The sequence below is a fragment of the Cibotium barometz genome, chromosome 60 (assembly GCF_041138505.1).
Source record: "Cibotium barometz isolate CiBa-2024 chromosome 60, ASM4113850v1, whole genome shotgun sequence".
Classification (NCBI taxonomy): Eukaryota; Viridiplantae; Streptophyta; class Polypodiopsida; order Cyatheales; family Cibotiaceae; genus Cibotium; species Cibotium barometz.
The window spans coordinates 4,761,059-4,774,158 of record NC_141105.1 but is presented as its reverse complement, the minus strand read 5'-3'; the positions used below and the strand labels follow the sequence as shown (position 1 = coordinate 4,774,158).

General features: G+C 43.5%; 1 protein-coding gene across 1 annotated transcript; it reads right to left on the bottom strand.

The window, feature by feature from the left end:
• Window positions 1–9,849: 9,849 nt before the first annotated feature.
• Window positions 9,850–12,624, bottom strand: LOC147604901 (alpha/beta hydrolase family protein). Its single transcript, XM_086794017.1, has 5 exons — window positions 12,039–12,624; window positions 11,863–11,947; window positions 11,347–11,516; window positions 10,975–11,246; window positions 9,850–10,884 (listed from the first exon to the last, which is right to left on the bottom strand). The coding sequence occupies exons 1-5, from the start codon at window positions 12,427–12,429 to the stop codon at window positions 10,729–10,731; spliced, it is 1,074 nt and encodes a 357-aa protein (XP_086650143.1). The 5' UTR covers window positions 12,430–12,624; the 3' UTR covers window positions 9,850–10,728.
• Between the last annotated feature and the right edge of the window lie 476 nt (window positions 12,625–13,100).

The following is a 13,100-nucleotide window of genomic DNA, read 5'->3' as shown; positions in this document are numbered from 1 at the left end:
TTAGATATCCGTAACGTCGCTATACGGGCGTTACCACAAGAGGGGACGGCCTCTGGCTCACCACCCAGCCATAGAGGAAGAATGAGGATTGCCCCTCATCCCCCAGGCTATATAGTGTGTGGCCTGCCGTCCACACTAGCCTGGCCGCCCATGACTCCGCATGGGCGTCCTCTCCCATTGAACCCCGGATATAGCCATCCGCCGCCGTCGGTCATAGGCGTTACAGCCTACGTGACATTACCCCCCCTTAAGAAGAGTTTTCGTCCTCGAAAACAAACTGGGAAAACCTTATGGAAATTGCACTACGGCATTCCCAGGTAGCTACCTCCTCATCCCTATCTATCCATTTAACAAGTACCTCCTGGTACACTTTATGTCGGGTTTGTCTGTCTCGATACCCAAGAATCCTTTCCGGTTCATGTGGTATCTTTGGTGGAGTGATCAATTCCACCAAAATATCTAGAGAAACTACGTTCTCTAACCCGTGAACTGATTTCTTCAGGTTACTAACATGGAAGATAGGATGAACTTGAGAACTCTCCGGTAACTCAAGTTTATATGCTACGTCCCCAATCTTCTTAAGGATTTTAAAAGATCCACAATATCGCAGAAAAAGTTTATCACACTTTCCCGTTTTCATGGTTTCTGACTGCGCAGGAACCTTGAGGAATACAAAGTCACCTTTTGCAAAGGTCACCTTTCTACGTCCTTTATCCGCATGCTAATCTCCCAGATTAGTACTCCAAACCATTCAATTGAGTACTGCTAGAGCAGCACTGTAGCCCTTTTATCCCAAGTAATACTCACCTTAGGGATTACTTTGACCAAGCAATCACGTGACTAAATCAAACTAGTCACTAATCTCTAGGCCCAAGTAGTGACACTATTTTGTTACTACCAACAAGGGCCAGCTTGCCTCTACGGGCCAAGGCTCTCTTGTTGCTACAAACAGTAAGCAACTTGTTTGGACACAAGGCATAACCACATCAAGACTACGCTTGTACATGGTTCTCATTTGCCAAAGTTTATCACAATCTTCTAGCAGCTGTTAAAAGATTGTGAAGGGTTATGAGCACTACGGCTCAATTAGGCTTACCTTGATTTCTCGTGATAAGCACTTCGTCTAATTTGGGCACACAACTGACGCCAATGCCGGTCCTCTTAGCCCAACAGTCAAGTCTTCGGCCATTCACAGCAGCTTCTTTAACGTAAGTCATGGGCTTTTCGTCCTGGGCTGTTCTTCGCCTTTACAAGACAAGCCCCCCCCAGGCTCTTCAACGCGACCCTGGGCTGCTTTCGCCTTGGGTGTTTTCGCTTCACAGGTCGCACATAATGGCTCTTTGCCTGGGTGTTTTTGCTTCACACACAGCAGGCTCCGTGGCCCCCCCCACGCTCTTCAACGCGGCCCTGGGCTGCTCTTCACGTTTCCAAGGCCGCCTGGCAAGCCCCCTACCTCACAAGGGGGGGCTGCTGTTCGCCTTCCCCCACACACAAGCGTCCACAACTTCTTTCGCAGACATTAAACGCAGACCATTTCAACGCACAAAAGAAAAAAAAACGAAAATTGCTTACCTCCATTGCTTGCTGCGTGTGACAGGGAGAGAGAGAGAGAGAGAGAGAGAGAGAGAGAGAGAGAGAGAGAGAGAGAGAGAGAGAGAGAGAGAGAGAGAGTTCTTCCCCTCCATTCTTCCTTGGCCGCCTCCCTCCACACCCTCCAATCGAGATAAGGATGAGGAGATGAATGGTCCAAAACCATCGAGTGGGCTCGGTCCCCCGGTCACGCGCGGACTCTGACGATCCCATCGAACCACGCTCTGATACCAGTGTTAGATATCCATAACGCCGCTACGGGCGTTACCACAAGAGGGGACGGCCTCTGGCTCACCACCCAGCCATAGAGGAAGAATGAGGATTGCCCCTCATCCCCCAGGCTATATAGTGTGTGGCCTGCCGTCCACACTAGCCTGGCCGCCCATGACTCCGCATGGGCATCCTCTCCCACTGAACCCCGGATATAGCCATCCGGTCTGCCGTCGGTCATCACAGGCGTTACAGCCTACGTGACACCATATCTTCCAACTATTCAAGTATTACCTCTTTTGCTTTGCAAGGTCTCCCCTTGGGCATGGGTAAAAATGGAAAATGGAGTGTAGAAGGCCCACAACTTGTCGGAATTTGGATATTTTTGGTTCTATGGAGAGCTCTAGGTGCGCACTACCCAACTATGCAAAAATAATAAAGTTTTGAGATGCCCTAATATTCTCTGTTTTTTAGGGTTTATGTGATACTGTTGAAAATCAATCTCACTTTTGTTCTTGCAGTAAACCTTGCCGGTTGGATACGAAAACAGTATCAAAATTGAACACGTGAGGGCTATCAAAATTGAACACGTGAGGGCTATCAAAATTGAACACGTGAGGGCTCCAAATGTAGCCCTTGGAGAGAGTATTATAAGGCTATGCAAACACCTTGAAATTGGTCCCAACCATTCCAGACTAAATTAGGGTTTTGTGCTTGAGAAAAAATTATCAAAAGTGCCCCAAATTGCTATCCAATCCTCCAAATTGCAATCGGGCGATGTCTCCTTGGGGCCATCCAAAAGCATGTGCAACACTAATTGGTATCCTTATGAACATCCAAGATCAACTCCACACGTCATGCATGTGTATTTTGTAAAAATTTTGGCATCGTCTCCTTTGTTTTTGGTGCCAAATCTCGATAACCCAAAGCATCAATTCAAGCATATCATCATTGTCCCAATCTAACTATCCAATGCATGCACCCAATGTATCCCAAAAGTTGCGAATTCTTACTTTTTGTGACCCATTGCCTGGTGCAATACATAAGGCTTGGTGCCAATTTGATAAAGTGCATCGATGCTTGCAATCTCCCAGCCAAGCACTTCCCACCTCGTTACCAAAGTTTAAAATCTAATAGCAAGGACCAAGGCCATGTCTTCACTTCCAATGTACCTAATCCCTATCCTTACCACTATCCAAAAGCACTCACGGCAAGGAGAGTTCAATATATGCTCCCCTTTGGCCTCTTCACCCACGCTAAAGTTACCCTCACACGCATTTTAGATTCTACAAATGAAGTGTAAGTATAATGTGTGTGGTAGGTGTAAGCTTCAAATAGGTAAAGTGGAGCCACTTACAATCGGGCATTTATATTTGTATGCCAATACATTCAATCTCATTACAAGAGTTTAATGCTGGTGAAGAAGTAAATGCTGAAAACCTTCATGGATTCCTTGGTTCTTTGTTATCCACATAGAATCTCCCATCCACAAGCAAATCAAAACCAACACAACTATGCCCTCACCATAGCATTTGCATGAGTAATTACATTCAAGTGAGTGACTTCATGTCATAGTAGCATCCCATGGCTCCATGACATATCCAATAGCATTCAATATGCATCATCATGGATATGGATGGCAAGAATACACATGAAATGTCTCAAATGTAGCTAAAGATCACCAATAACAACTAATGATGCATTAAAGTGATATAATCAATCATCAATGTCATTATTGATATGATTAGAGTATCATTTATTCATGGAATTAGGGATTTATGATAAAGTCCCCAATTCTTAAGCATTCAAGTCTATGCCCCCCAAGATATGGAACAATCTTGCAAAAATTTGAAACATCCACTCACCAATGTCAATGTGGGACCACCAATGCTTGTTGTTGATGAAGATTAACCCTCATATGATGAAAAATGTGGAGAATAGTTTTCAACTTTGTCGTTGCTCCATTGATCGTCAAATCCCTTTATCCAAGTTTTCGAATACCAATAAATGACTCCATTGATTTTTGTTATGCTTTGTCAAGACCTAAGTCCTTGCATTGACCACACCATAGCCACAAATTTGTGTGAAAAACGGTGGAGATTGCAACCCTAATCTCTTAAGCAACCTCACGGTAAAAACCATCAAGAATGAGCTCCACTTGTTTGCTAAAAGTATGCCTCATCTTTTCCCTAAAGCGATAGTAAGCATTGGAGGAGTTTAGGGTATAATTTGGCCATGGAAGACGTCCAATCAAATAGAGGGAAAGGTTAAAAAATGTGACATTAGGCAAAATTTGGACTCAAAAAGGACCCTCTAAGAAATGCCATGTCAGCCTTTTTCAAAAAAATATGCTGATGGGTTAAATTTTTACAAATTGCTAATGATTAATTTTTTGCAAATCAAATCAAAATTTGTTAGAGATAATAGAATGTGAATCTACTCTTTAAGATCTTTCCAATGATATATAGCATGATAGGCAATTTTACATATTCAAGAATTTTCCAAATTGATAAAATGACATGGCATGTTACCAATTTTGCATATTCAAGAAGTTCCCAAATTGATGATTGTGTGGCATGTAACATGCAACGTCATCACCAATTTGGGAAGTTCTTGAATATTCAAAATTGCCCATCATGCAATATACCACTGGAAAGATCTCGAAGGGTGGATTTCCAATCTATAATCTCAGACACATTTTGATTTGATTTGCAAAAATTTAACCATCAATCAATTTTTTAAGAAAAAGCTGACATGGAATTTCTTAGAGGACCCTTTTTGAGTCCAAATTTTGCCTAATCACAACAAAAAAATTTAAAAACCTTTCCACAATTTTAACTGGGCTACCTCAAACTTACTCAAATTTTGGCCCAAATCTGATCCATAACACATTTCCTACTCCTAAACCTTTAATTTTTGGCCAAAAGGTGCAAAAATTGACTCAATCCAAGGTCTCCCTATCACTCTTGCATGAGAGGAAAATTTGCAGACATGGACTTGTGAGAAAATCATGAAAATTACACAAGAAAATGGATCAAAGATCAAAATTAAAATCAAAATCAAGGCTATTTTACCATGATTGCCATGTCCACTAACCTAAGTATGATTAGCTTGAAGTATTTCATGCATGATTCAAGATTTTCAAGAAAATCAAGAAACCTTGCATTTCATAGAATTGTTGCTCAAATTTGCTAAGATCAAAGTAAAGAACTTTAATACCAATGAAGGGAAGGGACAAAGAGGAAGACTCATTAACGTGGAGTCTAGGGACATGTAGACCTCATTTACATGAATGTCCATGGCATGAGAGAGTAAGCTTGCTAAGTAAGGTTGATTAGTAATATCAAAAGTGATTAAGAGTTGTAAAAGGTATACATGCTATCCCATAAGTGACTTATATAGTCACTTACTCCTATAACCATTCACACATGGAACCCAAGTCCTATGTCCCAAGTTATGTGCCTAGGCTCTCATCCCATATATACTTGTGCAATACATCCAAGCACATAGTTTATTACATTATATAATCATAATTACTAAGCTATTCCTTAGCTTAATACAATGAAATCTAAGCCTTGTGGGCTCTAAAATCAAGTAAATCACCAAGAAACCAAGGTCTTTCTCTTCCAAGACATGAAAATCAAATGCCCTAATACAAATACAAATCAAAAGCAACATAACCAACACATCTAAGGCTCCAAAAACATATCTTTTTAAGAGACTGACCTCCTAATCAACACCAGGGTATTGCATGATTCCAATAGCTTGGAATGGACCAAAAAATGAAGCTATAAGCCCTGGGCTAGTCCTCATGCTAAATATGTTCAAGTCAAGAGATTACCTTAGCCTTGCCAAAGCATGTGCTGTTCAGTCTTACCTTTGAGCTGTTAAAACAACTTTTCATTGTGGGTATGCTAGCTCTATCGTCACGTCCTCACTCTGTTGTCACATTGGAATGCTCCTTACCAAAGGGATGAAGGGAGAGCTCTCAACGCCTAGATGAAGGCAAAAAAACATGGTCCTTTCGTGATGGTTCTCTCGTACAAAAGGCATGAAAAGAAGAAGCTAATGAAAGAGGGAAGCCTACAATTACACCTATTTAAAAAGCATCCATCAAGCAAGTAAGAATACAATAGCATGCAAGCAACAAGCAAGAAGAGGGAAGAAGGAGAGCTCACAAGAAAACTATTGCAAGGGAATGATTGTGTATTGCTTATTGTCCAAAATGACTCATATACAAAAATGACTAGTTTTCACACTAGGCAGACCAAACTTAGAAATGGTCCAACCTCTATTACTAGTCTTAAGCAACTATATACACTAAGTTGGTAGACTTTCCCTATTTGACATTAAGTGCATTGTATGGCTGATTTATATATCCCAACACCGTCTTGCAAAAGTTAAGTGTCCATTTGGGCAGGCAAGATAGCGAAGCGCCTTATGATAGGTTGGACGGGCGAAACCACGTTAACCAATGGAGTGGTTAATAGGGATTGTAAGTCCCTATGCCCATCATCCCAAGACCTATGGCATAGGCCTCAAGGCAAAGAGGTGGTCGTGCAGGTGAGTCCCTAGGCAGTTGATTTTAGTATGACTAGGCCCCTAGGTGGCCAACTTCAGTGCAACCAAGCCAACAATCAAAGAGAAGCTTCAATCAACAACCACCATGCATGAAGTACGCCCAATGCAACACATAAGGCAAGGGCGCGACAATCACATAGTCAATAGGCCACCAGCTCGCATGGGGGAGAAGAAGAAGAGACATCTCTCTCACTCTCACTCGTTGAAAAAGAAAGGCTTTCTTTCTTGTTGATAAGGGAAGGACTTGGCACTTGGCCACACATGTGGGATATATCCCAAAGTGCTTTCTCTCTCCTTTGAGAACTTGTCAAGTTTTTGGAAGTTCTACAACATTGTGTGTGGAAGAAATTGGAGCAAAGGGGACTTTTAAAGGTCTATAACTTTTTATCTATGCAAGCTTTTTGCTTTTTTGAGAGTGTCTTTTGGTGATTCAAGTGGGTTATAGAGCTCATGTGGGATGGATTAATGCCAAAATTTATTGGTTATTGGATTGGGAAATCAAGGAAAATTAAAGGTGTAGACACGAGTTTTGGGAAAATCGAAGGCTAGTTTTGGGTCAACTTGTAAGTTTTAATACTCATGTCATATTTAAGTTCCGCCTTTTAAAAGTGGGATCAACAAGGTTTTTAAGGGGCTTCAAGAAATCAAAGAATTCATCGATGGTTTTCAAGCAAAGGGAAGTCAAATCTGCGGTGTTGAGACGGGAGCCCACGACGATGGCAGTCACTGCGGTGTGCTTTTGTCGCGTCAGTCTTCTGCACTTTCAGCTTAGACTATGCAGAACCTTAGACAAGTTACCAGTGCGGTACGGGAGCTCGGGGGAGGTTGGGTGCTCCTCGTTTTTCCATTGCTGTATGAACGAAGGCCCGGTATGCACTGTTAGGGCACCCCAGACTACGGACACGGGCGGGCACCCATGCTTGGGCGCCTTCCTTTACAGACAGAAGGGGGGAAAGGCTCCGATTGGCTGAGAGGGATGGACAGGTTGCCCATGAGATGCAAAAGTTGGGGTACGACGTGGACATTAAAAACTTGTTAAAGCCCAGTAGCCCGCCCAACTGATTCACCCTTTCGCACCACCCTCATGTGTACGTGGCCTAAATAATGAATAGGGGCTCGAGTATCATGTGCAAAAGTTTTTAGTAATTTGATTTGTGGAGCAAAGTCCTCTAGATTTTTTTAAAGCCTGCTAGGTAAAAGCTACACTTTCATGCCCAAGTTATTAACACACGTTTGTTTATATGTGAGATTGGATCTTCATTAGTCAATTGTTAAATTTGGCAGTTGTTATATAGAGGAGCATTATCCACTCAATTAGTCCATTGAATATGCTTTAATTCAGATTTTCAGCATCCTTTCAACTTGTGAATTCTTCAATGTAAGAGCAAGAAGACTATTGAGACTTTAAAGACAGCTCCACAAGCCTCACCTTGAAGGAAACGTTGTCAAAAAGGTTTTGTCAAGCTTGGGCACTTCGCCAACGCTACTTCATCAAGCTTAGGGAGCTTCAGGAAAGCTTTCATCGTCAATTTTCCCCATAAGAGTCTTGATTTGTTGATGCTTTTCTTCAAGCTTGTTTGTTGAGTGAATACATTGCAAGCTCAACTTCATAAGCGAACAGTTAATGTCATCCAACATAAAAACATCTAGTATATCTTCTCTGCTTTGTCCCTGTAGAGAGAGGCAAGTATAAGATTGCAACAGCAAAGGTCCTACCTGTGGTGAGGTTGAAACCTTTGAGCGCCAAGCAGGCTATTCAGTGGGAAGGCCACTGTGCTTGCAACAGTTCCCACACTTCTCCCAGCATCGAGCTACTTTCTTCGATCGCAGCCTACTCCTTGGGATTAGAACGAAGAGGGGCCATCAAAATGATTGCTTTGGATGCAATACCCTCCCTCTGACCTAACTCATTTTACGTTCACCCATTTCAGAAAAAAATTAACAAAAACCATTTTGTCTCAAACCCTTCGACAATAATTTTTCGCATATAACCTGGAGGAATAATGGTACCTGCTGCGACATGAAAGCTTTCTAAATGCCATTCCATGTAGTAAATATCCACAGGTTGATATTCATCCATAGATCCTTTAACAAACAGCGGGGAAAACCTTGACCAAGGTTAATGGCTCACAAGTATAAGCTACCATCTCTCACAAACAAACAGACTGGTTTCTCTCATTTGAAAAGGGGGTAAAGGATGACTAACGCGTGTGATTGTATTACTGATTCAATACATGATCACAACAATAAGCACCCAAAACGTTTTTTTGAATGGTTATTAATTAAATAAACTTCTGAATCCTTAGAATAATTATTTTAAACTTGTAAATTTTAAGGTTCAAAAGGTTAATAGTATGTTCAAAAATTTTATTAGTGTATGTTTTAATTATAGTATATTTCCAACAAAAAAATACCACAATTAAAAAGATACTAAATTAAAAGCATACGTACTAAATTAAAAGCATACGTAGCTCTTGTTGCTTATAAATTCAAGGGGAGAGGGGCGATCTTCGATGGTAGGCGAGTTCCTGGTGACTTGGGAGGGGTGCCAGTGTTTGCAGGTGAGTGTGGGGAGTGCAGGGAGGGTCTCAGCTGGCTGAGGGAGGTGGGCGAGATCAAGCGGAGTAGGGGCGTGAGGGGTAAGGTTCATACCTGTATTAATTAATGCACGCATAACAAGCCTGAATATACACCATCGAAAAAATGATAAAAATCATGATACACCTGATTTAAGGAGGCTTGTCATCAGGCTCGATTTTTTCTGTATAATCATGAAAAAATGAGCTTAACTGAGAAACTAAGCACAAATGTTTACCCCTGGCCTGCCCATGTGCAGGTCCAGGATTCAACTAATTTGGGGGGGGGGGGGGGGGGGCGGGGGAGATCACTTCTTTCTAAGGCTTGCTACACATAATCCTTCACCCATAGCATGGATAGGGATTAGGACAAGTAGGCTGCCTGTCCAAAACTCACTACACGCAAAAGGATCACTCTTTAAGCTAGGTACATGTGTAACTTAAGGCCTCTACAAATGTGTGAAGGAAACAGCGGCCTCCTCTCTATTTCATTGTTGGAATGGCTGTAAATTACATGGGGTCAACTCAGTTTGCAAAAAAGGTTTTGAAGAAAGATTATGCAAATGACAGAAGATCTCCCGAGGTAAATGAGAGAGCTTACTGATGTTCATTGAAATCCTTACCTGAAACTGATTGTCGCGTTTGTCCAGTAGGTTTAAGTGGGGCTTACATGCACAAAAATAACAGAAGACTTCATAGAGGGTTGGTTAAGAGTAAGAGCATGATATGCCGATCTTTCATGCGAAAAGCTTGGATCAGACCAATACAGCATATCCCGTAGACATGCAATGGCCTAGATGGACTGGCTTTTCAATTATTTCAAAAGTACGCATCATTGCTCCCCCTCAAAGACAGAAATTTGTCATCCAGGCCCACGTCATGAGACACCACGTAGCAAAACACAATTTGCAGTCTTAAAATATGAGATATACAGATCCTTGCTTTACCTGTCACCATCAGTCTTCATGATTCGTCTTGCTAGTGTCACCATCCCTGATCATGAGCCAAATCCTCAGCTAAGTGTTGTTTTCACGGTCTCCTTTACCAGAACCTTACCGGAAGCGAATGGCCACCAGGAGGCAGTCCCTTTCAGAAAATGGTAGAGGCAAGACATTTTTGGAAGGAAATGGCTGACTGGCTGCTAGTCCTGTAAGTGAAGGGTGGAGGCACAATGTAGACCATGGAGATTTCAGCAGCCACCCAAAATTCCACAGCTGATGCAGAATGCAGATTTTGTCCAGATGTGATACATCAGCAAGGTTCAGAATGTGCAGGGATCAATTTCGCATGGCCTTGAAACGTATGGCTGGTATTGCTCAACCTACAACCTTGGTGTTTCGGAAAGGACATCTTCATGCTGGGACTTTCGCTCGTTATGGAATGATCCAATCCCATGGCTTGCCAAATTCCCAGCCAAAATTTCCACCCACAAATCTTTCTTGATTGCAACACCATTCTTAAAAAGAACAAGCTTACCTCTTTGCTTCAGACATAATAGTGACTCAACACTATAAATATGAACCCCTTGAACCAAAAGGACCACCCTTATGTCTTGGATTGCTTTTAAAATTGAAACTGTGTACATAAAAACGTCTCTTGTCTTCAAAAGGTCCAAGAATGATGAATGCATAGAGCTGGCCAAACCCCTGAAAAGGGGAGGAACCTGACTGAAGGCTCTAACAGAAAGGGAATGTTTTGAACAAAGGCCATGTATCCATTAAAAGGCCATTTGCATACCATGAAATCCTGAAGATTGGATTGCAAATGATATCTACAGACGTGCTATAGCATCCTTGATAGCCCTTTGAAACTCTTTGTTGTGAAGAATAAATGATGAAACATGTCCACCAGTCACCCATCTCACTTCTGAACCTGGCCATGCCCTTTGGAATTCCAAAACTGAATGCCTTGGAATATAGCCATCATTCTGTTCCAAAATACAGCACAAACTAACAAAATTATCAGTTCCAAACTTGTTAGATACGTCATTCTACATGAAAAGGAGAAAGGAACTCACAGTGGCTGAGACAAAGATAACTGCCGCAGGATTTTTGGGGGCTGGGAACCTTGTCACATCAGTCAACCCTAAGACAGTGCGCATCCGCTCACGAACCTGCTCAAGGGTCATCCCACAGTTGCGAACTTGATCTTGCATGAGAGCATCCCATGCTGTACCATATTGCAAAATTCCCTCACAAAATGCTACAGCGGCAGAGTGGGGTGCTAAGAACGGCAGGACAGCCAACGGTGTTGGATGCAAAGATCCAACCATGGCAGCATGTACTCCACCTTCAACACAGACAAAATTCAATCAAAACTTGTTCTCGTTTGAGATGCCATTACCTTTTGATCCATAAGAATGAACACCTCATTATGAACAAAATCTCACCCATACTAAGCCCACACACTCCAAGCTTGTTGAACCCGACTTCCTCCTTCATCCAGTGCAGAAGTGCTCTGGACTCTTCAATTGTAGCCCTTCCCAAGAGAAGAAGGTCGCTTACACAAAGTAGCTTGGCACCTCTCTGTCGGCGGGGTCTGCGCTCACCATAAAAGGGGCTGCAAAACTCATCACTGACAATATGAGGCAAAAGATGCAAACTTTTTGATGAAATCAATCATTAAAACATCAGAGAAGGTAAAGCAAACCTTGCCATGGGCTTGAAACACTGATACAAGCTGTCATACATACAAAGAGAAGAAAGAAAAGAGACAAGGGAGATGCGGGGAGGGTCACGAGGGGGGGGGGGGGGGGGGGGGGGGGGGGGGGGGGGGGGGGGGGGGGGGGGGGGATCTTGTTTGCTACGACAGCAGTACGGAATTTTGACCACTGCCCTGTTTCTAAGACTACTTCGGCATACATTGTACGACCAGGTTGCACGATGCCACACAGGCTTCCAATTACCTCTCGAGTACCATGGTAGCGATATTTTCCTTCAGTAATGGCCCCCCTAATCTGAGTCTCCGCTGGAAACCATGATCACCCGTGCCTGAAATTGTAATCTTAAATTACCATGGCAGATGATTGATCATGCATCTGTATATGGAATGGGGTGAAAAACTAGCCATGGGAATACATACCTGCTAGGTGAACCACGCAGGCAGTTTCCGAAGGATGGGCGTTTCGGGGGGTGAGAAGGGCCACGCGGGCGGTGTAGCTCTCAACGGGGAGGGCGTCGCGGAGCTGCTCTTCGCAGGGGGTGAGGAAGGCGCCCTCCTGTAGACGGGCGGTGCGCGACTCCCACACGGTCTTCCAGTGCGGCCGGATGAGCGGGGGCGACCAGAGCGCTGCCGCCTGCACCAGCCCCCCTCCCTCTACCAGCAGCTGGTTGGCCACGCGCTCCACAAGATCCAGCTTGGCCCCTCCCCAGCCCCCCGTGAAGAAGGGCGGGGCCAACTTCATCCGGTGCATCAGAGCCCCATACAAATGGTCCAGCCAGTAATGCGCCACCCCGAGATTCAGCGCCACCATCCTCCTCCTTTCTGCCCTTGCAAGAAGATCGCCACCAACATGCGAAGAAAGACGCTTCGAGGTTAACTTATACGAAGAAGGCAAACGAATATAGTTATGCGACGAGAAAGCAGCAGGAGGGGGGAGAGAGAGAGAGATGCGGGATGGGGATGGGGATGGGGATGGTGGGCTTGGATTGGGATTGGGCTTGGGGTTGGGCTTTTTGAGGACGGAGAGAGGCTGTGGGCGCACCTGGTTCTTCTTGTTCATACGTCATCATCATATCCACTGTCCAGGCATCCACGTCAGCGGCTCTCCTCCAATGATTGTGGCCAGGCTGTTCAAATTTGCACATGGTCGGATGGGCGGAGTAGGGTAGTTCGGGCTTCATGGTTAAAGGCCGCAAGTAAATTTTATTAAGTAATGGGTTTCACTTCAAGGTCAACGTACCTTATTTTGATTTCTTTTTATTGAAAGCCTTTCCAATTCATGAAAAGGTAGGTTTCCCTTGGAGTCGGTCAAAATCCGTATCACACACTGATGGGAGAATGAGAAAATCTCCTCAAAATTTCAAAACAATACTGATAATTGAAAGAAAATGCTTGTTCAACAAGCTAGCCATGGTAGAGAAGCATGTCCATAGCAGGTCCCCTCTACCCACACACAACGAGAGACGATCAACATCTCCACAA

Coding starts and splice junctions, on each gene's coding strand:
- LOC147604901 (XM_086794017.1), bottom strand. CDS start 12,429: ATGGTGGCGCTGAATCTCGGGGTGGCGCATTACTGGCTGGACCATTTG. Junction 11,517..11,862: donor GCTACCATGGTACTCGAGAG/GTAATTGGAAGC, acceptor TGAGTTTTGCAG/CCCCTTTTATGGTGAGCGCA. Junction 11,247..11,346: donor AGTGTGTGGGCTTAGTATGG/GTGAGATTTTGT, acceptor TCTGTGTTGAAG/GTGGAGTACATGCTGCCATG.